At 39.8% G+C, this 27,502-nt stretch overlaps 1 protein-coding gene across 10 annotated transcripts in view; it reads left to right on the top strand.

The window, feature by feature from the left end:
• The window catches only part of esrrga (estrogen-related receptor gamma a), a 261,249-nt gene that overhangs the window by 165,308 nt on the left and 68,439 nt on the right, over positions 1-27,502 (top strand). For 8 of the 10 annotated variants that reach the window (XR_009066278.1, XM_057851949.1, XM_057851920.1 and 5 more), the window contains 2 exons: positions 5,462-5,590; positions 23,628-23,738. Coding sequence is in view for 9 of the 10 variants with exons in the window: in XM_057851949.1 (XP_057707932.1) it covers positions 5,462-5,590; positions 23,628-23,738 (240 nt within the window). In the remaining variant the exon portion in view is untranslated. The remainder of the gene's footprint in view (positions 1-5,461; positions 5,591-23,627; positions 23,739-27,502) is intronic. The other 2 variants (XM_057851911.1, XM_057851894.1) reach the window with 1 other exon arrangement.

Here is a 27,502-nt window from a genome sequence, read left to right as displayed (position 1 = left end):
TAGATGCTCACTACCCGCAGATGACCTGTGTGTGTTTATTATGGGATGAGATCAGGCCACGGTCCCTGCCCGACAAAGAGATTGGGTCCCACACGTGTCGAGATAAACGCAGAAACTCGCACTTAAATAGACTGTCACGCACATACACATGACCTTGTAATGACGCCGTGTGTTGCTTTGACCCCTAATTCATTCGCGATTGCTACCCTGTCTAAACTGTCCACCTGGCCCGTTTCATTTAGAGTGCTTGTTAAAAGTTCAATAGGTGAGGACTCGCTTACAGATTAAAAACAAGCGCTGCCACTGTATAGATATGATGCCCAGCTTATTTGGGAGTGTGACCTTGGGTGTCTGCCTCACTCTTGTTCCATCATTTTCACCTCACTTGTAATCCCTACCCTTCCTTTGTTATGGATATATGTTGCAGGTCACGAAGGCTACAGGTCGAATTACCTGAGCATCATAGGTCATTGTCAAAAAAAAAAAAAAAAAAAAAAAAGGTTTTGCTTCAAATTTTGAAATTTTAATTACAAGTCGTTTTTTGATATGCTACTTCTTAAAAAAAAAAAGAAAAAGTGGAAGTGGGAACTTACTTTCAATTGGACATCCATCATTGTCAATGGCAGGCAATTAGTTAAAAACTTTTATTTAACTTTAAAGGCCCACATGACCCAAAATGGGTTTTAATCGGGTTAATTTGTCTTCTTTTTTTGTCTTTTTTCTAATTACTAAAATCTAGTCACTTGCCCTCTAGATTTTTATTGACAAAAATATTCAATAAATTCAAACCTAAAAGTATGTTAAAATCATATCCCCTTAGTTCTTTGCATCAAAGCTACAAGGCATGGATATCATCAGCATTTGACACAGTTGTTGTAGCCCAAGTTGTTGTGATATATGCTGTTAGATAATCTAAATTTCAGCGTTTCTATTCCTTGATCTTTGTCGTGACAAAACCCCCCGAAAATTTCAATGGGTTTCAAGTCAGGCAAGTTTTCTGGCCAATCAAGCACTGTTATTCCATGGCTATTAAACCGTGTATAGTGATCCCTCGCTACTTTGCGCTTCAAACATCGCACCCTCACAGCATCGAGGATTTTTTTCAATTAGAATAAATTCAGTATTTTATTTAAAAAATGTTACGATGTACACTGATTTTTTATATTTTTCGCGGTTAATGGGGACCAGAACCCGCTGCGATAAGTGAAAAACCGCAAAGTAGCACCCCCCCTAATTTTTTGTTTTTTTATTCAATGTATTTATTCAGATTCAGCATTGGAAAGAGTTATTTTTAAACAATAATAAAGCAGAAAAATGCTTGGCTATATGAAATGGTTCATTGAGTGAGTCCACTCAAGCTGCTCACTTACACACAATGAGTTGCCACAGCAACTGTTTAACAAGTTAAACGATGATTGACACATGCCACGCTTTGAAGTCCTCTTCTGTGACAAGTTCAAACATTAAACATCTGTCAAAAATCGTTAACTTTAATAACCAACTCCAGTGCACTCACTGCCTGACCGACAGAGAGCAGGGGGAGGGAGGGAGGGGGGGAGGGAGCGAGAGTGAGACTACGTGATCGGCCAGGGACAGCTCATCTGTATTTTTTTTTTTTTTAATTTTAACTGTAAAAAAATCCACGATGAACTGAGGGTGCTAAGTTTGAAGCGCGAAGTAGTGAGGGATCACTGTATGCATGTATACGTTCACAAATCATTGTTTTCTTTTATATATTTAGTATCTTTTTTTTTTTTTTTTTTTTTCTCTGGTTTTGTTTTTTGTATTTTTTTTTACGTTTGGGAAAAAAGGAGAAAAAACATGGACCCACACCAGCAATTGATATGGTTCCACAAACCATTACTGACTGTGGAAACTTCACACTGGACTTCTATTATGCTTCTACAGTTTTCCCTCATTATTCTTGAAACTTGATTTTCAAATGAAATGTTTACTTTTATCTGAAAACATGGGACAACTGAGACATGTCATTTACTGGTATATTCAACTTAAGTACACCATTTTCAGTTGGTTTATCCATCATAATAGTTCATACATTTGGCTTTCATACTTCTGAAGCAAATGGGTCATGACATTATCATTGGCCACCGTGCAAGCCAAACTCCTCCACACAGTCTCCGTGCGCGTTGGCATGCAAACATGTCAGTAATACAGGTGTGCAAATGTGCCAGTGTTTATGCACAAGTTGTGTGTGTCAAAGTTGTGCGCCTTGGCGGGAAGCGGGGCTAGGCTCAGATGGGCAGTGGCAGCCATATTGGTATGTTTCAAGTCATTAGCCAATAAAACTGCAGGTAATCACCAAAAAACATCTCCAGCTGGACAGGGAGGAGGAAGTGGAATGGAAAAGAAATGGAGAAGAGCAGAGCAAGATTTTGTTTGAACAATAACTCTAAAGGAGGAATGTACAAGTGAAGGTAGCCAGAAATGAGAATGTGGAGTTTGTGATTACATATGTGTTTGTGTGTGAGTTTGTATCTTTGTGAGAGAGTGCGCACGTGGGTCACAGCATGGAGGAAGTGGCTGTGGCAGCTGCTGTTCCTGTGGCGTCAGTCCAGCAAGACCTGACAACGTGAATCTATCACCCCCTTATTGAGGGAGGGGGATGCATAAAGGCCAGTTTGGGTGTGGAATGATGGGATGAAATGAGATGAGAGTCACAGAAAGAAACCAAAGAGGTGGAAAAGTCAGAATTATATTTTAAAGTCCCACATCATTTTTCACTCTAATTAAACAATTGAATACAGTGATCGCCTGTTTTTCACGTTTAATGGGGACCAGGACCCACCATATTTTTTTGACATACATTTAACACGTTTTGTTCACTTTTTTTTCCAAAGCATAATTAATATGTTTCTCTCTCTCTCGCTCTCTCTCTCTCTCTCTCTCTCTCTCTCTCTCTCTCTCTATATATATATATATGTATATATATACGTAGGTATTTTAATAAATGTTTTTCAAGCAATTCAAATGTAGTAATTATGATAGGTTTTAAACATATTACTGTCCCACCACTCAAATCCGCTCAAGAATGAGTTGCCACAGTAACTATTTAACAAGTTAAACGATGATTGACGCATGTGGCACTTTGAAGCTTCGGCTTCCAAGCATCTGTAGAAAGATCGAACAGTAAGTGTCTGTCAATCATCCTTAATTCTAATAAGCAACTCCATTGCACTGCCTGACCAACAAAGAGCAGCAGGAGAGAGTGAGACTACGTGATCGGCTCGGCTCACGCTCAACTGTATTTAATTATTTTTTAATTGAAAAAAAATCCGCGATGGACTGAGGGCGCAAAGTTTGAAGAGCGTGGTAGCGAGAGATTACTGTATAGCTAATAGCTACACAAAAAGTAATTTGAAAGACTCACAACTATTGAAATTTTGTATTAAATTGTTTTTTTTTGTGGTTTCCCTCGGCAGAGTTGAAACCTGAGGATGTCATGAGTAATACTGAAACCGAATATGTACAATATACAGCCATATGGGGAAAATTGAGTTTTTGAATATCAGGTTCAGAATACCAGGTTGAAGTGGGAGGAATTCCCGAAGACAATGTTTTTGAGGGGTGTCTAATTATACCGTTCAAGCCAGCCACATGGAGGTGAAGTAAATGGCTGGTGTTGATGGCCAATGGCTAATTTCGTTTAGTTTACAAACAAAAGGATTTTGGATTGTGGCTCAGTGAAGTCCAATCTAATTCAGCTTAGTACCCGTTGACAGAGGAACTTTAAACAGATATCAAATCCTAAAAACTATGGATAACCTGTCAAAACTTTGATTGCAGTAAATGTTTTGGTTAGTTAAATGGCTAACTAAATGATCGCTTCTAACCCTCCCAATCAACTTGGATTGGACGTCGATCACAGTGTGTGGCGGTGAATGAATGCATTATCTCAGGAGCACTCTTTATGGACACAAGCCGTAATGTTACACATCTTCCAAGGTGGTCAATTGTAATGCAGCAGGTGGACACTAACACGCACATATCTCAAAGGAGATTGCAGGGGATTTGAGGCCCTCATATATCCCCCCTCACGGACACCGACAGTCTGCACGTTATACGAAAAAAGCCTCCTAGAAGAATCATTGGGTTCCATAAGCCCGGCCTCAGTGTCCGAGAAGAGGCGTGTGGGCAGAACTAAAGACAGACGCGCTCCTGTGGAGCTATTACATCCTGCTGTTCTTGTTGGTACATTTTAACCTCTCTCTGTGAAGAATGTCGTAGAATACAAAGCACACGCAGACTTCAAGCAGCTTGCTTTTCATGCTCCTTCTACTAATGCAGGCCATTCTAATATGTTTACTATGCAGCATCCTTCATTCGAACCTGTTTTGAGTCCAGGTGCCGCAAATCAACAGCTGTAAGTGTCTCTTTAGCACACTTATTCATTTAGCTAGTCCGTGTGCACTAACGAGGCCCATCACGGACGAAGGTTCGGTGTCATTAGCACATCTAGCCTTAGCGCTAAGTAATTGCTGAATTAATGTGCTCCACCAGTATCTTCCACGTTGCAAGCTAACATGTCCCATTAGTGGTGTCTATTAGATTTCCCCAGCGTTTAGCATGTTTAGCCAGTTACTTTCACTAACACGGCCAATTAACAAGGTTCTTGTTAGCCATTAAGACCAGTTTGTGCATTTAGCCTTTTCCCAAGCTAACTAGCCCCTTAATCAGTGGAGTAATGAGAAAACATCCTCTCCACAGCAGCAGTCAATAGTAATCACTGTTTATTCTCTTGCACTGGGAGACACTTGAGATTACTCTGCTACTAGGGCAATGTACTTCTGGAAGAACACGAAGAAATTTCAGGGTTTTTTTTCTTAGGCTTTTGGATGTACTATACTAGTAATTCGTTCCACATTTAGCCACAAGAAAATTGTGTAAAGTACATGACTAGCCTAAGGTATTATGACATGACTACAACAGCTTTACTTTGCTCGTTGCAAAATTGTCCTTGTAAAATATTAATTTTAATTTTTCCTCACACTAAAATGAGTATATATGTGGCTTTTTTTGTTTTGAAGGGGAGGTGCTCTGAACCCACGAAAGTAAGAACCACTAAAATGTGTGCAGTGTTAGCCTCTTAGACGTCTCAGGTGTTTGTGTTAGCGGCCAAGGTTTTTCATTTAACAGACTTACACCAGCTAATATTCTTATCCTCCGCTCTTAGCCACTGTTAATGAGTGGTCTTCAGCCGCTCACGCAACTTTACTTTGACACCTGCCCCTAAAAGTGTCTGTGTGATATACACAGATACTCCAGTGTAAAAGACAGCTCTGTAACTAGATTTCTTCTTCAAACAAGTATATAACACAATACACTTCAAGCAGTAAGTAAGATTGTTCTTCATACTAGCTTTTTTCTTTATGTGTGCCTGCTCTTAGCATGTCCTCACGAAATTTCCCAAATTAAACCCTCCCCTTTATGCTTCCTCCCAAAGGTAACATTGAGTACAGCTGTCCAGCCACCAACGAGTGTGAAATCACCAAGAGAAGACGCAAGTCGTGCCAGGCCTGCCGCTTCATGAAGTGTCTGACTGTGGGCATGCTGAGGGAGGGTAAGGGAAAAGGTCTCTTCCTAATCTTTCTCCGTTAGCTGTGAGCGTAAACATTACAGTCGTAGTCATGGCGAATGACGCTGTATTTAATTACAGAATAAGCAGAAGCGACTGGTGCATGGCTAGGATCAATGAGTTAGCACAAGAATTTCGTAGGAAATTGCGCGTCTAATTTTGCTTCTTTTTCAGTCTTGAGGTTGTATTTATAGGCTGTGGTGGTGAGGTGCATTGTCGTCGGACAGTGTCACCATGTCGTGCCGCGGCGAAATTGCTTCATATCATGACAAATGATATTTTTTTTCACATTTTTTTTCCCAAGAAGAACAATAACAAAGATCTATATGAAATATTTCATTTGTCTGGTTAATGTCGTAGCTCTCAGCTACGTGTACGTAAAATGCGTAGCTGATTACAGCTACATTACCCCATGCAATACGACTTTTTTTCTCATATCAATAGTGCAACTTTTGTCTCCTAGTCTTTCTTTTTCTTTTTTTTCTCATAGCAATAGTACGACTTACGTCTTGTAGTCTTTCTTTTTTCTTTTATTTGGCCGTAATTAGTGCTGTCAAATTTATCGCATTAATGGGCGGTAATTTTTTTTTTTTTTTTAATTAATCACGTTAAAATATTTGACGCAATTAACGCATGCACGGAATGGCCCGTTCATGCGTTGCCTCAAAACGTTTACAATGACGCCGTTTAAGCACACTGAGAGCGAAAAGGCAGAGAAATGCGAGTGGACACAGGTGTTCATTGGACCGCGCCTTTACTGGCTTAAGCTTTGGCAACTCTTTCCCAACAAATATAAGTACCATTTGCAGCCACTACTCACAGTCATGGTTGCCCAACTTCCCATCATGCATTTGAGCGGAACAGTTTAGTATCATATAGTGAAAGCACAACAAAAATAATACTCTTACAGGAGACAATCTTTTTCTTGACACGCTTAATTGAACACAATGCAAGACATACTGTATACCATTTGCAGCCACCACTGACAGTCATGGTTGCCCAACTTCCCATCATGCATTTGGGCGGAACAGTTAAGTCACTACAATAGCATTTAGTGAAAGCACAAAAAAAAATAATATTCCCATCTCTCAAAAAAAATAATGTTCACAAAAACAAAAGCGCTCAATGCAAAGAGAACTGACATTCCCAATCAAAATAGCTATGCAAAATACACATAAAACTTACTCAGACTTTGCCTTGACTAGATCTCTAATTAATGTAAAACTCGCCATGGACACCTTGTGGTGTATTTGTCACTACCTTATGTTGTTAAAGTCACTGTGGAAGAACATGTGAGGTCCCACTCGGCGACGTCAACAATGGCAACTATTAGTTTATTTTTTGATTGAAAATGTTACAAATTTTATTAAAACGAAAACATTCAGAGGGGTTTTAATATAAATTTACTATAACTTGTACTCAAATTTATCTTTTAAGAACTACAAGTCTTTCTATCCGTGGATCCCTTTAATAGAAAGAATGTTAATAATTTTAATGCCATCTAGTGGATTTATTGTTATAATAAATGAAAAAAAAAATAAACAAACAAATAAAAAACTTATGTATTGTATGTTGAATGTTCCGTCTTATCTCTTATCTTTCCATTCCAACAATAATTTACAGAAAAATATGGCATATTTTAGAGATGGTTTGAATTGTGATTAATTACGATTAATTAATTTTTAAACTGTGATTAACTCGATTAAAAATTTTAATCGTTTGACAGCCCTAGCCGTAATATGTACTACATTACCACCACAATAATAGTCCTTCTGTTAATGGACCCTCGTCTGTTGACAACTTAAATCTTTTCTAAATACTCAACTTAAATTACAACCAGCGACATCAGCGAACAACGAACAAATGCTATGCTAGGATGCGACGATTTGGGTTAAACACACGCCATACAGAACTTAAACGTTATGGCAATGTCAATATTCAGGTCATTTTAACAGGCTTAAACCAGAATTACATTCATTAACTTGAAATACCTTTTTGTGGATTTTTCTCCCGATTTCCAACTCCGCGCCAAAGTAGTCAGGCACAAGCTTGCAACAGGAGAACCAATTGATTTTCAAAATAAAGCATGTAAAGGAACAATTTGTATTTGACGTTCATTTAAGATGACTTCTGATAAATAGTGCATAAATAATGAGTTATATATATTCATTTAGACGTACTGTTAAATTATACAAATTATTAAATTACAATGTATCTTTAATACTCAAAGGCCTTTTCACACTAGCATCAGCCCAGTGTGAAGAACGGTCCACGGCAAGCGCAAAACGGGAGGAGCCACGTAGCCTGACATAGAAGGTGTCAGGAAGTGAAAAGCAGGAAGCATATTTACTATAGTCCAAAGCACCAATGTGTTTATTTTTCATTGTTGCACAAGAAAACAGCAATGTTTCCTATTTCAAGGAGTAGGGGGAAATTGTAATAGCCGTGTAAAGAGTTTTACTAGTTTCGGTGAGAAGGTGAATAATTTTTTTGTTGTTGTTCATGAACTAGATTTCCACACAAACGCACATCGAGGTAACATTTAGCATAGCAAGGAGAGGTATGAGAGTCATTTTTTGAGTGTCCCAGAGGTCACGAAACTTAAAAAAAAAAAAAGCACACTTATCAAGGTTTCGTCAGCCGTGATTGCGTATATACTCTGCCGAAACAGCCTGATCGCACAGACATAAGTACGCCTGCCCCTCTGCTATTGGATATGTTGTTGACGTAAGTGCGGCAGCACTCTGAAAATAGAACAAGGCTCTATTTTGGGCCCCGCCTCTCGTCGCAAATTCATTCAAACTTGCCGTTCCGTCCAAGACTGACGTCCACTGCTCACTTTCGCCGAAGAGTCCGATCCAAAATACACAATGAATGGGTTGCCGCTGGACCCTTCACACTAGGCTGCCGCTAGTTTGAAAGGCCTCTCATTTGCAAGGCGTGGCAGCTTTTATTTTGGTGTGGCAGTGCGCCACAATCCTTCTCACATGTGGGGGAAACCCTGGCTACAATGAATCTGTTTTGGATGCAATCTTTTACGACAATTCTGAGTTGTGGTCATTGTAAAACAATAGATTAATTTTCCTTTTCGCTGCTGTCATGAACGTTTTCCTGTATTGCACTCACTTTGCCCACACACATATAAAAATATGTACACTACACTTTTATGCCTAAATGAGGTAACATTAGTTGCTCCAGCAGTGCTGAAAAAGAACAACTGATATGACTGCCGTCGCACCACTTTGATTAAATACACTCATTTCTCTTTTTCACACTCCCCTGGTGGCGCTGGCTCTTACTCTGCCTTTGGTCTTCCCACCTCTGACCTTTCCACTCCCACCGCACTTTCTGCCACGCAAGGAAGGAGCGGACGACCGATAGAGAAAGTCCAAGAAACAGGAATAACGGCCTAGAAGGGAGGGATGGAGGAGACTTGGGAGAAGAGATTGATTTATAGGCACTGAGTAGAGGGGTCGGGGGAGGATGAGAGGCATTGTGGGGGAGCAGGTTGGCCGAATGAAGTAGAAAGTGTGTGTGAGAGAAAGCAGAGGGAGAAGGAGGGTCAAGGTTGTAATTGATGGGAGACCTGGATGCTGCCCGCCGCCCTCCCTCTCCCCGGCCTGGTCAGGGAGTGTGGCTCGGCCCGACGCACGGCAGCTTCCTCGCCATCCATTCTTGTCTTCTCCACGCCCTCATGCTTGCGCTACCACTTCATCCATCCACTCACCTCTACATTTGCGCTCCCTTCCATCCCGGCGGGGTGATGTAAGATTAACGGACACTTCATTAGATATTAGCTTCAATGATGAAAGTAAACGATAATGCTTCCTTGATTGACACTGACATCACACTATAATTAACAAGATAGTGTCTTGACTTTCTCCTGATTTATTTAGAGACTTTGACTCGCACAGGCGTCAAATTTGGTGGGAGGGTGTGTGTTGGCCAGAGGAAGAAGGGTACCATATTTTTCGGAGCCTAAACAACACAACATAATACTTTTGTTGCTGTCAAAGGGGAAAAAATATGTATAGTAGTCGCACCTGGATATAGGTTTCAGAGCCAGCCAGACTATTGAAAAAAGTGTTATTTATAGTCCAAAAATCCAGTACAGTATTTTTGGGACTATAAGTCGCACCTGAGTATAAGTCGCACCAGCCCAAAAATGTGCAATGAAGAGGAGAAAAAAAAAACATATAAGTCGCACCGGAGTATAAGTCACATTTTGGGGGGGAAATTTACTTGATAAAATCCAACATATAGAACAGATATGACATCTTGAAAGGCAATTTAAAATAAAAATACAAATAACTATAGCATACCATCAGTGTCACTCCAAAACACCAAAATAACATGTGAAATGATATAATAATGTGTTGATAATTTCACACATAAGTCGCTCCAGAGAGTCGCACCCCCAGCCAAACTATGAAAAAAGCTGCGACTTATAGTCCGAAAAATACAGTATACACTTATTTAAGGAATGGGTCATTAAATGGCTTATAATAGAAGGATTCATAATATTCAGAATTGGTAAAAAGGATTCAAAGAGATTTAATTGTCACTGTGTAGAACACAGTGAAATAAGTGGCATTTTGCCGTGTTATTTAGCAAAACAAGGCAAGCAAACATTCAAAATACCTTTCCGGATGATGCAATGCACTGCAAACTGCAAACAGAATAATAAACATTGTTAAATGCATACCTCTCTGGCAATTTTCTGATACAGCTTTTCGTATTGGCTCTTTGACATGATATACTGCACCCATGAATAAGTACAAAACCTTAGCAAACAGCTTGTAGATGGTGTTGTAAATAAGCAGAAGAAACTATATTTTTTCCCAGGAGTGCAACAAAACCTTTCCCTTCGCTATAAATGCCAACTCATCTCTTCTTTAGTTCCTCCACGCTCTATTCCCTCCCAACAAGCTGCTACCGTAGCGTTTGTTCTCCCAGTCAATCTGACATTGGCAGAAGCCATGTTTCATCTCCTGTTGTGTCCCTTAAGTCAGCTCTCATGCACGTGTATTAGACCAATACACATGTATAGGCTTGTTTATCATAGGCGGCTTCTACTTGTTTGAGTGTTTACTTGGGCCACAATATATATTTGTCTGAGATGTGAGAAACCCAACTTGAAAGGTTTACAATTCATTATTAAATGCTTTCATCGTATTGTGTTTGCATGTGTTCGCAAAGAGGAAAACAAATAGCTACCTTTAGTGGCTGCACATACATCATTCACACACACACACACACACACATACACACACGCAACTAGGCCTACATATATACAGTATACATCAACCTGACAGACCACCGCCATCCCATTTATATTGGTGGGTGTGAATTTAATACACAGGGCCCCACTCTACATAACAACATAGTTCATTGATGTTTTTTTTTTATTTATATTTTCCGGCCTAAGGCAGAATAGGAGGAGATGAATAGTTTTTAAACAAAGTGAGTTTAGCCCTTTGTCTTTGCTGAATTTTCGCGGTGATCAGCGGTTTGGAAAATGAATGAATGAATGAATTACAATTTTATTTGTTTTTAATTTAATCTGCAGACGACTACTAAAAACACCTAACAGCAATTACGTGACAGTTTTATATGTGATCTGGCATACCATAGTGATTCCTTTAAATTGACATTTCATTGCTGAGGACCTTATTTTGTTTTTCTCCATCCAAAAACAGCCGTTAGTTTAGCTACTACTATTACTAGGCTACTACAAAGACAGTGTTCTATTTCACCTACAGTGTGTGTTGTAGTTTTTATATTGGAAATAAAAATGCCTGTGTAATATAATGCAAATCCCCGCGGCTAGACAGCGCAATGACACATGAACACATTTGAAAACCAAAAGTTCAAATAAGCCTCAGTTTAACACCCATTTTTCACAACAATCAAATAAATTGCTCACAAATATCCAACAGCACTCTGCACGGTGGCAGCTCAACCGCAACAACAAAAAATAATATGGCTACAATGGAAGCGTGTCCTACCTTTTTGAAGTTCTCCTTGAAGTCTAAACCTGCAGCTAACTTTTCCTCGCTGGGGACTATTTTCGACATAGGGTTGAATTTTAGATAATCTCGCTGTTTTTGTCAAGAAAAAAATCGCTAATTCGTTTCTGCGCCATGTTAATGCCTCCTGTCAACAGTTAACATTTCAGTTCCAATAGCGCCTTATACAACGTGACCCGGTAGCAAGCAATGTGTCAGGTGATGACCATGTTATTTCAACATTTATATTTAATCCCCAAAGTTATATTATACTAATGCTTTAATGTTTTGTTTATTGATTTATTTTTAACAACAACAACAACGAATATCAAAACACTTTTTTTCTGTCCGTCACCAGTGGGTGCTGCAGCACCCTCAGCACCCCACTTCCCGCACCACTGAAGTGGCAAATGTACCCATTTTAGTAATTCTAAGGGGCAGTTTACATGGTGACTCTTCGAGAAGACGAAAAATTTCATGTTTGCATCTATATGGTTCCGTCTCCATTCGAACAATGTCAAAATTCCGCATGAAAATGATGTAGTAATTATGCCAGGCCCTAAGGGGCAGTGCAGATTTACAAGGCGACAGCGAATGATGCACTTTGACCTGCTCAGCCCGGAAGACAACATGCCCGCCCACTCCAAGCAATGGCATTTTTTTTTGTTTAAAAAGGCACAAAATTGGAAACAATCAACATATTGAAATTGAAAATATTATAAAAACAGTCAACTAAAGCCGACATTCCGCCGTATTTGTTGTTTTTAATGTTTAGTAGGGCGTGCGCAGCGGTGCTATGTGACGTGTACGAGTGCTGACGTTATCGGCGCCGTCCCGCGCCGCGGGAGCTTTTGTTATGCCTGCGGAGAAAGCCCCCCTCAACCTGCAATCGAATTCTTTTACTTTGGAGGCAGGATTCCAAGGTTTCCGTCTTTGCCTTCCGTCTTCGCCGACACCATACAAACGCAAGGCCACTCCGCAGCACAGTCATTGCGTCTTTGTGTCGCAGAGTGCCATGTAAACTGCCCCTAAATCATTATGAGCTGATTTTATCCAGCAAATGTGAAAAAATGTCGATGAATAAAAATTATGAGCGTTATTGATATCAAAAAATGAGCCTATGGTCGTCTATAAAAAATATTGATGAATGACTGTTGTGGTTTTTTTTTTTTTTTTTTTTTTTTTAACTTGAATTTTACCTCAATTTTGGGTGGGAAAAATTGGTCAATGTGACTCATCACCATTAGGGTCAAAGTTCCAGCTGACTTTGGGAAAAGGCAGACTACAAACCAAACTGGTCAGCAGGTCAATTCCAGGCCACATAAAGAGACAGGCAACCATTTACACTCATATTCACACCATCTCTAAGTGAGAAATGAATCTGCTTGCACGAAGTCAGGCGTGTGACCCACTACACCGTCAATGACCTTAGCTATTAACATATGGTCTGAAACGGCAGTACCATTCAAATTCCAAATGCATCCATTCCCTTTTAAAGTGGAGGAGGTAAAAGGAGTAAACAAGAAGAGGAAGGCAGTGAGCAAAGGAACATGGGGACACCCACCCACCGATATGTAGCAGCTAATTTCTGGAGCGAGGCAATTAAAAAGCCTGACTTTATTATGAGAACTTCCCCTCTGGCAATGACTGTCTGTCCATTTTTAATGAGGTCATAATGATGCGTCAGCTGAAGCCCGAAAGGTCGCAGGGGCGGGGCTTAGAGAAGAGCATTTGCGCGTTGCGAAAGTGGGGGGTGTAATTGCAGGTAAAAGATTGGCTGAAAATAATGAAGCAGACGAGGGCTAAACGATCACCTAGGGAGTCTGTGTTAGAGGTTTGATTTGCTCCCTTTTAAACGCACTTTATGCGCATTTGGACCTAAAAAGACTGGCAAGGCGCATCAGAAATAAAGTGTCGTGATGCGAATTACAAAACGCACATCAGACAATTGAACATGAAAGGTTTTGGCAAGAGCCGTTGGTGCATGTGTACTGTGCATATGCTCCTATTGACAACAGTGCAACTTTGATGACGGCACGTCACACACGTCCTGCTTTAAAGAGACACAACATGTCCGGGCCGGGACCAAAGCCTCCATCTCTATCAAGTCGTAAACGGCCAGCTGGATTCAGATGGTCCGCTAGCAGGGACACCAGACCACGCGCCGCTCATATAAACCTTGGCATGTGGCCTCACGCGCACACACACACACACACACACGCACACAGTGCAGCGCGTGCCAACTTTGGCCATGCTCCCCAAGACCTAATGAGGGAGATTGGTTGGAATGCCACAGCCTGTGTATGACACTTTCTGAGAGTGTGTGTTTTTTTGCCCATATGCAGATGGTGGTATGTGTCATAACGCTCCAGTTCGATCCTGGCTGCTACCTGTTAACTTTTTATCAAGCCAGGAATAATATTTGGTAGAAAGCTTGAAAATAAAGCACAAGGAATCCTCAATTTCAGGTACTAATATATGATATTTTGAGGTTGTAACCATATCAATGACCAAATTCAAACATCTGTAGATACTGCAATAATGACAGGATTTTGGAATTTCCCTATTGAGACACATAAAATACTCCTTATCCAGCATCCTGTGCGCCATGATTTTTCCTTTGTGGTGCTCCTGCTATTTTTTCATTTCATTCATTTCATTTCATTTCATTTTTTTTTTTGAATGGCTAATTGTTTTTTCCTTAATATAATTTAGTCTTATCTTAAAACATTAGCGCACCTACCCCCCTGCGCTTCGTCCCGCCCCATCGGCCGCAGCATTTTCACCACATGCAAACGATCATTTCCACCACATGCAAATGATCTTTCAGCCCAGGCACCTGTGAGTTAGATAACATGACTGGCACTTGTCTGAAAAGCACTGACACAATTTGTGGCTGAAGAAAAAGCATACTCCATAGCTACAGTTTAGATTTTTCTTGGCCACCGATAAAATATTTTGTGATTTTCATCAATTTAACACTGGAAGTCCCGTGTTTATTTTTGTTTTTTTCTTTTGTTATAAAGAAATACCAAAAAGGCGTCAAATGACCCCGATAACAAACTGACTGTTTGGCTTTGTCAGACAAAAGACCACTCAAACAAGCAATCAAGCAGCCTAGATGTGAAGGGGGGGGGGGGGGGGGGTTGGTCACTCTGGATAGCTGCAATTAGCATCTTGAATATTTGCAAATCCAGACTTGTTAACTCCTGGGTTAGTTTAAAAATGGTGAGAGGGCCATGTGGCATGAAACTACGACTAGCATCTAGAACTGTAGCTAAACCAGACTGTCTACATTTTAGAAAATTGAGTGTTAGAACATCTAGGACGAATCCCATCAAGCACCTTTACTTTGTCTTGACAAGTCCAACATTCAGTTGTAAAGGTTCACAGTTTAGTATGTTGAAGCACACAATGACCAAATAACTTTCCACAGCAGATCAAACAGCTGTTTTGTCACAGCAAACACACGCTTCAGTATACAGTACATATTGTAGGCAAACTGAAGCTTTTGGAAGATGCAAAAAGGTTGTCCGCCCGAGTGCCTGCCTGAGCGGTCCACTGTCCGACAAAGCCAAGGCACCCCTGCCCTGCAAACATTCAAAATGCTAATTGGAGCAATCCAACCATGTGGTTTTGCGAGTGTGAATGGGAATGACTAATGAGGGCCTTAATGCTTACAAAAAATATGCTGATTTGGGTCAGATGACCCTTCTCTGGATACAAAAGGGATTTGTATCAACTAATCCACCCTTGGTAGTTGTAGTTAAGGCCATTTCTTTCTGTACTAGTCACTTATTTTTAAAAATATTTTCTTTTTCTTTCTTTCAATCAATGGGGACCGGTTAGTTCTAGGAGCAATGGCGACGCCTGGCAGTAGAAGCAATTACTTCTCACTGATATCATATAATATTTTTAGCAATTTTAAGGCCTTTTCTTGAATAATCACTTTGAAAACATGACCGTGAGAGTCAGTCTCCAAATATAACCAGACAGACAGATTGTGGTCAATAGTATAGAATATATTGATCTGATGCACTTACATGTTTTGTTTACCGCTCATCCATAGGAACTGATGAAAAATAATTGGACATATCTGGTTGTAAACCTGAAAGAAAGTATGATGGGCAGTATTGGGCCTATATTTGACCTTTTGGGCCTAAAATGTTTTTGAAAGAATAACACTAAATTCATCCAATAGATTTTCTCCCCAGAAAAATTAAATCTTTTAAGCATTTTCCCCTGATAATGTCATTAATAAACTATCTTATTGAGGAAAACTGCCATTAAGATTGGAAGAGTGATAAAGAAAGAAGGGAAAAGAGCGCACAGTGATGATAGAAAGACAAGAGAAGATGAAGAAATTCGGGAGGAGAGAAGCGCCAGACAACCGGTGGCGTCTGGTGCTTCCTCATGGGAAGCTTGCGGCTAAATCGGGCCTGTAGTGTCTCCCCCACTAAGTGTATGTGCATGCCAACGTGTATGTGAGTGTGCGTGTATAGCATCTGGTTGCAACCCATCCATAAAGAAGTGATAACATTGTGACGAGAGCTCAGACTAAGTGCTCTACTCGTCCCACATTGGCTCGATTTTATTTTGGGGTGAGCTTCCTAGATTCGAAATTACAACTTATTTTCAGCAGATTTTTAGATGTTAAAAATATGGATGTACAGTTTAAAGGTTTTGCAATATGATTGAGTCGTAAAATCTACATAAATCAATGCACTACATAAAAGGTCTCCAAAAGCGGGAAAAGAAAATAGTTTTTTTCAAGGGACCTGACACTGAACTCACACACGGCCATCTTTTTTACAAGCACACACATATTCAATCAAGAGTGACCACAGCCACCTGCCCGCCGCCTCAGGCAAGGCTGGTCATATTTGTTCTGATCTTTAGGAAAATATAAATAAATGAAAAAGTCACTGCATGACACTTACACACACACACACACTTCTCTCTGCCATAACCTCAATATTTCAATATCTGCTCTTTATTTTTATCTTTTAATTCAAGCCCTCCTTTACCTTTAGTCAAACTACAGCAGTAATAAAGAAAATGCAAATGCTGTGCTCTTGAATGTCCTCAGCGGAAACAAGTATTTTTTTTTTTCATAACACTCGCTTGCAGCGTGAGCAGATTTTTTTTTTTTTCTTTTTAACAGTCAAAAGTCAGAGGCTTTCTTTTTCTGTGTCTCGGCATTAGCTGAGGTCTTCTCTCACCCTGACTTCTTCACTCACTCTGTCAGCACATTCTCATTGGGCTTTTGTCACCTCACAATCCGTTTGATTTGCCCTCACTCCAAGCCCAACCCCAACATTTCTTGTTCTATGTCATGGACCCATTGCGATCCAGCCACTGTCTTCTTCCTCTTCTCATTTTATTTCAGCATTTTTTTCAGTGGAAAATTGTAAGCTGTCAAAAATAATGCAAACTACGAACATTCTTTAAGGTACAGGTGCAAGACTAGAGGCTAGGGGGCAAGATCCGGCTCGCCACGCCATTTCTGTGAATGAAAACTAAATGGAATTTATGTAATCCTCAATGAAAGATCTAGGACTACAGAACATAGCGATATTTGCCTTAAATTTAAAAAGAGACCAAATTAACTTATTTTTCCCTTTTCTGTTTTTTACTAAAAATGATGAAGTAAAAAATAAAATATTTAAATTATTTATCTTTTTAATTAAAATAAATGAAATAACAAAAAATATTGTTTTTTAAAAAGAAGAACAGTAATTCCTCTATTTTGCTTTTTAAATTAAAAAGTGTAAATACAATAAAATATTTATACATATGTATCAAAAAAGGGGTAGGTACAATTTTTAGGTCAACAATGTTTCTGAAAAATTAACCCACTATCCAAATAGTTTTTGATTGATTTGATCATCAATTACTTGTCAATTTGTCAGTTACCGTAATTTTTGGACTATAAAACACACCTGAGTATAAGCCGCGACCCACCAAATTTGACATGAAAACAGAATTTGTTCAAAGATAAGCTGCACTGGACTAAAAGCCTCAGCTGTCCTCACTGTATTATGGGATATTTAAGCGAAAATATATTAACCGGTAACGCTATATTTGACAGCGGCATCATAAGATCAAATGAACCACCCTGAAGCTTTAAACCAATTGGTTGCAAAGCTTCATTGCTTCAAGAAGCTTCATTTGCCCATCACTGCTCCCTTGGGGGAGACAGTCAACCTTGCTGCCAACTGCTATCAACACTGTTATCGTCCAACATGCCTCCTAAAATGCCTTGTAGCTCTACAGATGTAAAAAACCATCAAACTCGTTCTGTGCTAATTATTTCTTCAGTTACTGTTCCAGTTGTTTCATTAATTGCTAGTTATGGTATTTGGTAACACTTCATTTGACAGTGGTGCAATAAGACCATCATAATTATGACATGACACTGCCATGAACATTAATGAATACTTATGACAAATTTCATTTTGTGTCATCCTGAAAATTATCTCAGTTCTGAATGGATGTCAAGATCCGAGCCGGACATAAATGGAGCTAGTGACATAATTCATAAATACTCATTATAGTGTCATGTCACAATTATGACGATCTTATGGCAATCTTATGACGCCACTGTCAAAGAAAATGTTACCTATTAACCCAAATAAATCAACAAGTAAGCCGCACTGCACTACAAGCCGCAGGATTCAAAATGAGGGGAAAAAAGTAGCGGCTTATATTCCGAAAATTACGGTAATCATAGCCGCTCTCCAAAGTCAGCCATGAACACAATGTGGTTAACGACAAAGATGAGTTTGACATCCCCGCTTTAAGAAAACAAAGAACGGAGGGAAACATGTTGCAAAAACATGATTGAACATAGAAGTAAGTGCAGTTGCAAGCTTTTCATAACTCCCCTTAAAAAAAGGCACACCATTTTGGACGGGTAGATTTGGTAACCAATAGGATAGGAAAAGGAAAGATAGGTGAGATTGGGGTGTTACAGGTAGTTGTGAGTAAACAAGCAGTGATAGTGATTCTTTCTGAAGTCATGTTTCTCGTTATGATGAATTTAACCACTCTGCATTGACATTTTATGCTTCTCATTTGCTGCCATTGAAGGTGCGAATGAACAAAGTCCTCCCAGTTTAAACAATCATACTGCTGTCAATGGCAGGCAATGAGTTACAGTAAGCTCATAAAACATTTTTGCCATTTCATCTTCCATTTCATCTTCTAATCACCCGTGCTGGCCCTCCGTGTCTCCTTGTGAAAGCTTCCAATGCTGCAAAAAAAGGTTGCGCACCGCTGTACTGTGTAGAAAGAAAATATCCATGTCGTCATCGATTGTTTGACTTTGATACATTATAGTCCTGCAATTCTTAGTGGTTCACACCCTACTTCCATCCATGAAGTAGACCCCTTGCATTGTGCTTTGGCTATCTGAGGACTTATTCTGTCTTCTTATATCAAGTCTCAATTCTCTCTCATTATTCTCTACCTATTTCATTTATTAGCACTAACGTCGCCACTTTCTTTCTCCATCCTTTAAATTTCTGACTCCCTTTTACTGGCCAATCCATTACAACCCCTTCAACCGTGTTCTTCTCTTCTCTGCTAAACTCTGGTTTTAATTTCGTCCATCACAATCTTCTTGCTTCTTTATCAGCTTTTATCAAAATTTTACTTTCATTCCTCTTCCATAAACTCATCCATTGTGCTCTCCCTCGCCCACCCCATCTTTACATCTTTTAGCCTACATTTTCTTTGCCCTCTCTTTCTCGACACCATTCTTTATGATTTGAAGGCTCATTTGTTAGGATGAGCTAAAGCACTTCCACTCTCCGCCCTGTCCTCCTCCTGTCTTTTTTTTGTAGGCTTTGGAAATATAATTTTCAATTTTTAATTTGATTCATTTAGATTTGATCATTAATCAGCACCAAGGGAGAGTTAATTTGGTGGAAAATAGATGAGGTAGTTAGAGAGGGCTCTTTATGAAGTGACTGTCGGCTCTTTTAAGTTACAAGGGAGAGCCGGGGGAATAGAACATTTCTGCACATCACATTTGTGGGAAGAAAGTGTCTTAATTCTTGAAGACTATGCAAGCCTCAACAAACCGTTATTCCAAAATGAGACCAAACATTTGTACAGGTTGCTTGTGTGTTACGGGTCATTGTAGACACTTAGTTCATGTGCATGTGATGGAGAAGTGTTTTTTTACCTCCTGCTGTTAAGAGTTTCTTGACCGTTTGCTGACACCGCTCCCCCACTACAGCTCGACTGTCAGACCTTCTGTCTACCTGTCTCTCTCCCGCTCTCTCTCTGACACACACACACGGACACACTCTCATAAACATACTGGAACAAAAAAGTTCTGCTTCAGTTCTGCCAGTCCATACGACAGTTTAACTATACAGTAGGATTTCATACAAAACGTCTGAGTTGCTTGAATAAGGTTTTTCTTTATATAAACATACATTTTAGAAGCATGATGGGGCAGTGATTAAAATGTCCGCCTCATGATCGACAGGTTATGGGTTCAAATCTTGTTTTGGTTTGTGTGTTTTGCATAAACTTGCATGTGTATCATTGGGTTTATGTTAGAGAATGATAACTCTAAAGGCCTAGTTATACTTCCGCGTCAGAACTGCGCCGCCAAAGAAGACCCGATTTACGACCCTGTGCCGCAGCCTGACGCCGTCCTATTGATTTTTCAAACCCTACGGTCACGTCAACGCATATGACGTAGCGGAAATGGACTGTGATTGGTTCGCTCAGACTGTTGTTTCCAGTTCAGCGCGAAATCACCACCATTGTAAAACATTATTTTTCTAGACGCAAAAATGGACCAAGCTGACGGGAGTATCATCGAAGAAAGGTCTCGTCAAGACATCATAAAGTTTGCCAAATGGCAAGGGCAGCGATTTAATAAAAAAGTGGAAGAACCACCGAGACGTGTGTTCGGAATCGAGTGGCCACACGAAGCGGTGACCTAGTCGGCCAAAAACTGCCAGCTTTTTATCACTTTATGTTGTATTTTTAGTTGGTGCACTTCATCATTTATTGTGTACATATGTTTGCTGTGAGTCTGTGACTTATTTACGTGTCACACTTCAAGTATATGAAGAATAAAGCACAGGTTTGGTGTCAAAAGAGTTGTTTTGATCTTTAATTTTCAATAACAGACAGTTCACACACGATACATCATCACTGATTGAGAGTGCCTTGGTGCTTTTTATGATAACGTTAACATCAACGCTTCCAACGCAGTTTGGGAAGTTCCATAGACGCCAGAAATCTGCTATGGCTTCCCACTGGCTGGTTGTAGGACACGGCAAACAAATTGGGCTGGAGGGCTTTCCAGACTTCGGACAAAACGCTGGATGCAGTGCTCGACGCCAGTTTGAAGCTAGCCGCCACAGCTTGCTGGTTGTCAACCAAGGCTAGAAAAACTCTATGCGGCATCAAAAGTTGGACAGACCGCCTCGAAACCGTCTTCTGCGTCGCTTGCACCTCAACATTTGTATGATCAACATTTATTCAATGTTGATGAGCTGAAGATCCACATTCAAGCGTTCCATTTTGCATTGTTTATTTTGTCTCCATTAAACTAGACAAGAGGAAGTCAACAAGCATGCCCCAAAACCATAGAAACATAACACAACACGCCTCTAGTGGCTTGGTGGTGAATTACAGAGCAACGCGTCACCTGGCCAGAGAACCATTGAATGTCGAATGACGCCGTAGTCGCTGCGCCGTCACCGCAAAGCGGGAGCATAACTCAGGCTTAAGTATATTTTTGGTGTGAATGGTTTTCTATATTTGAGGTGTCCCACTAAAATTAGTTGAAACGACAAAAATGACAACCTCATGAGGCAGTGTCTGTATTTTTTTATTTATTGAAAAATGGGAATATTTTTTAACCAATAACCTTATCATTGATAAACACTCACTTCAGAAACTTCCATTTCAAAAATGGCTCCCTAAAGCTGTGTTTAGGCAGGATTTTGTTTGCTTATGTGTAACCCCTGTGTCAGCGCCGCCCCGCGTTCCGCTCCCACCTCTGACTAGGCCGGGACGCGAACCCGCACGCTACGACGCTTCCACACGGCAGGCAAGATCGGTAACCATTGCACCAACGCGGGGCGGCGCTGACACACCGGTTACATATGCATCTTTGATTTAAACAAAATCGGCTGTTGAAAAAGGTTTCCTGTTTTTCAGAGGCTTTCACAATATTGCAAACATCAGATATGATGGCGCCAATTTCCATAAATGGTCAAAATGTGGATCAGATGTCTGCTTGATCAATGAAAGGATGGTTGCTATAGGGACTCTTGAAAGGCAAGCTTACCAATGAGTTCTTTGGCCGTTTTCTGATCTTGAATTTTCTCAAATTCAAGGGAGAAAACAAAATTACTGTGATCACTGAACAGACTTCTCTGAAGCTTTAAAAAGTTCTTCAAAAACACAATGGAGTCATTTCAAATTCATTTTTCAATTTTTTACCCAAATGTCTGGTTTAGGTGGAATGGCTGATCTACCCCATGTGATAGTTTAAAATGTTTTTCTGATCAATCCACATTGTAGCCCAAATGTTGCTTATTCTTTACTATATTTCAGTACTAACTGTAATTACAAATCAGTTCCAATTGTTAGATGTTTGTCCCTATTCTCTGTGTCTTGTACTCCCTCTTCTGTGCAATTAAACCACTAATTCACAATCTTTGTGTCTGTGCGCGAGTGTGTTTGCAAGTTAGCAAGAGCAGCTCTTACACAGATTAGTTTTGCTTGTTAAGCTAAGAAAGTAATCTTCACTGGATTATCCTTAAAATGCCTTTACGCTTCATACCGGCTCCTTACTTTTTACACACGCACACACAAAAAGAGTGTCTTAATTAAACAAATGCGTGCGAGTCTTTTTAAAATGATTACATCTTATTTTGTTTCCCCAGTAGACCTAATTCGCGATGCTTTGGCTGGCCAAAGTGTTTTAGGAACAGATAACATCCACAAACAACCCACACAAAACTGAGCCTCGGTGTGTTGTTTTATGATTTCCTTAATAAAAAGCCAGAAAAATACAGTTCTGTTTTGAGATAAAAATAAGACACAGTAGTAAGATATAGACATATATGGATATATTTATGGAGTCATTGCAAATTCTCAATGAGACTGCAGTATTCCTCACGGAAGATAAAGAATATATGCTGACAAATCCATTTGTTGTAGGGTTATAACACATCAACAGCAATGCTGTTCATTAGTCCACCTGTAGTTTTGCATTGATTTTTAAACAAAAATTAAGAAAGCAGACCTTTTGTTTTGTGGTAGTTTCAACAATGCTTACATTGTAAATGTTTTCTCTTAAGTAAAAGGAGGGGGGATGGCCAACGAAAGGCTTTAGTCTTTAAAAACTGAAGAAAAGATCAACTTGAAGTCAGCTCACTCACATCTCAAGGATACTCAGTCATAATGAACAGGCAATTTTTCCATCACTTAACAAAAGTCTTTGCTGTTTGGAATATAATAAATTTGTCAAAAAACCCTTGTAAGTTGCATTCCTAAGTAGTGCTCGCGAATAATAGTGTTATTAATCCTATCATATTATTTTAAATGGAGTTTTCTTTTTCTCCAGGGCACATAGCACCTAATTCTTCCTTATCCATCTTCAAGTGGTAACCACGGTAACATCCAATACCCCGAGAGACAAGGCTAATTAAATTAGGGCTCCTTTGTGTCAATTAATTAAGGTGACAGAAGGAGAAAGGGCGAGATAGCAATTGACCTCCGAAACTGAAGTAGTGAGAGGATAAGGCCTTTCACCAGAGTTATTTTTGTCTTAGATAGATTTCTTTGGTTGTATATGTAATATTAAAAGCAGGGCTGCTCATATTGAAACTATGGTTTTAATCTCAAACCAAAACAAGTTTTTAGATTACATCCTTACATGAAAAGGTAGCCCAAATTAATGAACTTTGCATTTTGAGTTAATGACTGTTGAAGATTCAGCGTTTTGATTGACGCACAGCTTGATGTCTCTGCGCTGTTTTCAGGTGTTCGTCTGGACAGGGTTCGCGGTGGAAGACAGAAATATAAACGCCGGATAGATGCAGACAACAGCCCTTACCTGAACCCTCAGCTGGCTCTGCCTGCCAAGAAGCCATGTAAGAAAAGACACAAGCACACACACACAAATGCTTAGACTCATTGAGGTTGACTTTCAAGAACATTTCACACCTGCAGGATTCAACTATTTCTCACTAATATTGCATGATAGTGCGCAGGCCGTGTTCATGTCAACAACAGTTGGACCATTAAAAACAAGGCTACACATCCGCATACACAAACACATAAATGGACGCAGAGTGGTGAGAAGCCCATCTGTTTGGGACTTAGTTTATTTCCCTCTTTCTACTGCTACCAGTTTAGGGTCATAACATTTTATATGCGTCATATTTTACTCTAAAGATATTCATTTGCTGTTTTTTATTTTTTTTACTGTCAAATCCACTCACAGCCAAAACCTGATGATTGGAAAATGAATCAGAGCAAAAGGGAGTGAGAGTGAAGGATAGGATGTGAAGCTAAATGATGGGATTTCTCACAGAGATGGAGAAGAAGAGGAGGAGGCGTGTCCGGTAGAGAGAGACCAGCCAGAACTTTAATCCGGATTAAATCCAATCTGGCAACCACATCAAACTAGAGTTAGCTCTCTAGCTAACCGTCTGCTCTCTCTCTTGCGCACGCACACACATACGCGCATACATGCAGTGCAGATTGAGCAGTGTTTAGCAGCTCGCTCCCTAAAGCCCATTTTGTTTAAAGCTGGAGCATATTCTGATTTAGTCCAATATGCTGAATGGCTGCACCACGGATTAGGACAATTTTTGCACTACTAATCATGGAAATGATGGGATAATGCAATTGCGGCCACATAGTTGTTTGCCCAAACACATGCAGTGGTTTAGGTAGCTTCCACTAACCCAATTACCAACTTTCCCCAGCAATAGTATTGTACAGAGATTAAATATTAACCAAGAAAAGTTTTAAAGATCCATTGTTAGGTAATGGACATGTAATCAGATTTGAATCAGACCGGTGACACATGGTCCAGTACTTTTTACAGTCGTTTAAAACAACACTAGATAACTTTTCAACCTTCATAAAAAAGTTTCATAACATTTGTGACGATATTTCCACTGGCATCTTGTTGAATGACACCTCTTATATCTTGATGGGGTCTGGATCACTTTCACCGACACTAAGGCTACATTCATCTCTTAATCTTAATGCACAAATCCTTTTTTTTTTCGTGTTTTTCCGACTCGAGTGAGGCATTAACTTGACGGTCTGAACATGACAAGTCGCATAGAAGTAGAAAAATTCAAATCCGATCTGGGTCACTTTCCTATGTGGCTCAAATCCGATCAGGGCCACCTTTTTCCAGAATGTGGCTGACCGTCTGAACTGTCAAAACTCCCAAATCGGACTTCATGCAGCAATTACGTCCAGAGGCACGGAGGGCGGTAGCGATGTAGGCATTAGCCCCTAGTTTGAACTCTGCTTTTAAGCACGAAGCGGGCTTGACCACAGTCATAAAAAAATAAAATGAAGAAAATGATAAGCCTTACAATTTTCGATTTTCATTCTGTGCGCTGAATGAGCAATATTTCATTATTGCACTCATGGCCGAGTCGGTGCAAACTGATGCACCACGTCACTTCACGCACACACGTCAAGACTTAAGTATGTGCGTGTATGCGTTCAAATCAAACTAAACGGGGATTATTAATGTCTCTTATTTGTGTCCTCTTTTTGGAAATCAAAATATGATCACCCTGTAATGACATAGCTAGCGTGTGTAATTTATTTTGATGCTTCTGCACATGCAGGTCACTTTGCTGAGCGCATCTCGGACTGCGAATTAGTGCGCATGCGTGATACTTGAACGGGCTAAATGGACAAAGGCAGTCTGAACGGACACGCCAAAAAACCAGATATGACAAAAAATCGGATTTGTGCATTAAGACCTGCGGTATGAACGTAGCCTAATTAACTTTGAGGAGGGTGGTAGGAAACCTGCCACACACAAAAAAAAAAAAAAAAAATACAAATGTGCTGACTGCTTTATGGCATATGTCACTTCCCCGTTTCCCCATTCATTATAAAGACGGAATTCGATGCTAACGCTTTCGCACAAATTCTGCAAAGATAGCAGAGTAACATAGACAAAAAGTTTTGTCTGAGGAGGAAAAAAAAGGGCGGCTACCAGGATATACAGAATAAACATCGGCTCAGCTTTCACTCTCTGGCATGACACCCCCCATCGCCCCAACCGAACTGGTCAGCACTGACGAGTTCGGGTGGGGTGGGGGGTTTAGCCATACTAAGGGGCCGTTTACATGGTGACTCTCCGAGAATACAAAACAATTCAAATTTGCATTTGTGTCTCCATTCGAACAATGTCGCAATTCCGCATGAAAACGATGTAGTATTCATGCCAGGCCCTAGGGGGCAGTGCAGATTTACAGGGCGACAGAGAATGATGCACTTTGACCCCACCAAGCTCCCTCAGCCCGGAAAAAAATATGCCGGCCCACTCGAAGCAATGGCATTTTTCTTTTGTTCAAAAAGGCACAAAAATGGAGACATTCAACATATTTAATTTAAAAATATTATTAAAACAATAAATTAAAGCCGACATTCCACCATATTTGCTGTTTTTAATGTTTAGTAGCACCGCTGCGCACACCCAATATGACGTGTACGAGTGCTGACGTTATCGGCGCAGTCTCGCACCGCGGGAGCCTGTGATATGCATGCTGAGGCAGCCCCCCTTCAATCCCTCGCAATCGGATTCTTCCACTTTGAAGGCAGGATTCAGAATTTTTCGTCTTCGCCGACACCATATGCACGCGAGGCCACTCCACAACACAGTCATTGCGTCTTCGTGTCGCAGAGTCGCCATGTAAATTGCCCCTAAGCCACACAGTTGCTAATCATCATATGCTATTGTTTAGCCACAAATGGATTACTTTTTACTTTTCATCCTTCACACAGCAATTGGAAACAGAAATATTGTTTAATCCATCTGCAGGCGACCATCGTGATTTTACGAGACTATGCAGGTGTGCGCTGGTCCTCCTGGGAAACGCAGTCTTCTTTAAAGCAAAACACTATCGCTTTTGTCCACCGACGTCACTAAAATGTTCTAAAACTAAAAAGTTACCAAGTGTTTCTTTAATGTCAAATAAAAAAAACTTACAAAACTATTATATACTAGTAGTACATAAATGTATAAACTATTGTCATGCCCTATGGTAGTGTTTTGTTAATATGACAAAGGTTTTTACAGTTTTAACGTTTTTTAACCTTTTTTTAATGATATAATTCTAGCAACCACAATTGCCATAAATTTAACATGTCTTTGTTTTTTTAACAGTGTGACTCAGTATTATTATAGTTATTAGTATTATTGGATCAAAAATATATGCCTGTAAATATTGTTATATTGTACGGAGCCCCTAAGGTGACATGGAAGAAGAAAAAAAAACATAGAGGGAAAAAAAAAAGTTGACGTTAAAAAAAAAATAGTGCCCCTAAAGGGACACGAAAGATTTTTTTCTGTCAAGGCAAAAAAAAAAAAAAAAACACGAAAGTAAAAAAAAAAAAAAAAAAATTGCCCCGGAAAAAAAAGAGACCCGGAAGTAAAAAAGAAAAGTTTTTTACGTCGAAGCAGAAAAAAAAAAGTTGAGGTTGAAGCAAAAAAAAAATTTTTTTTTTTACATCGAACCAAAAAAAAAAAAAAAAAAAAAATGTTGGAAGATAGTTGTGCCTCCAGGTAAGTTTGAGTTTTGGAAAGTGAATGAAGTCAACAAGGACCGCCAAATCACAGCACGTTTTCCGACGAAAATGTCCGGTTGAGTTT

Source organism: Corythoichthys intestinalis, chromosome 1 (genome assembly GCF_030265065.1).
Source record: "Corythoichthys intestinalis isolate RoL2023-P3 chromosome 1, ASM3026506v1, whole genome shotgun sequence".
NCBI lineage: Eukaryota > Metazoa > Chordata > Actinopteri > Syngnathiformes > Syngnathidae > Corythoichthys > Corythoichthys intestinalis.
The sequence above is the reverse complement of the archived record's forward strand: the minus strand, read 5'-3'. Positions and strand labels throughout refer to the sequence as shown.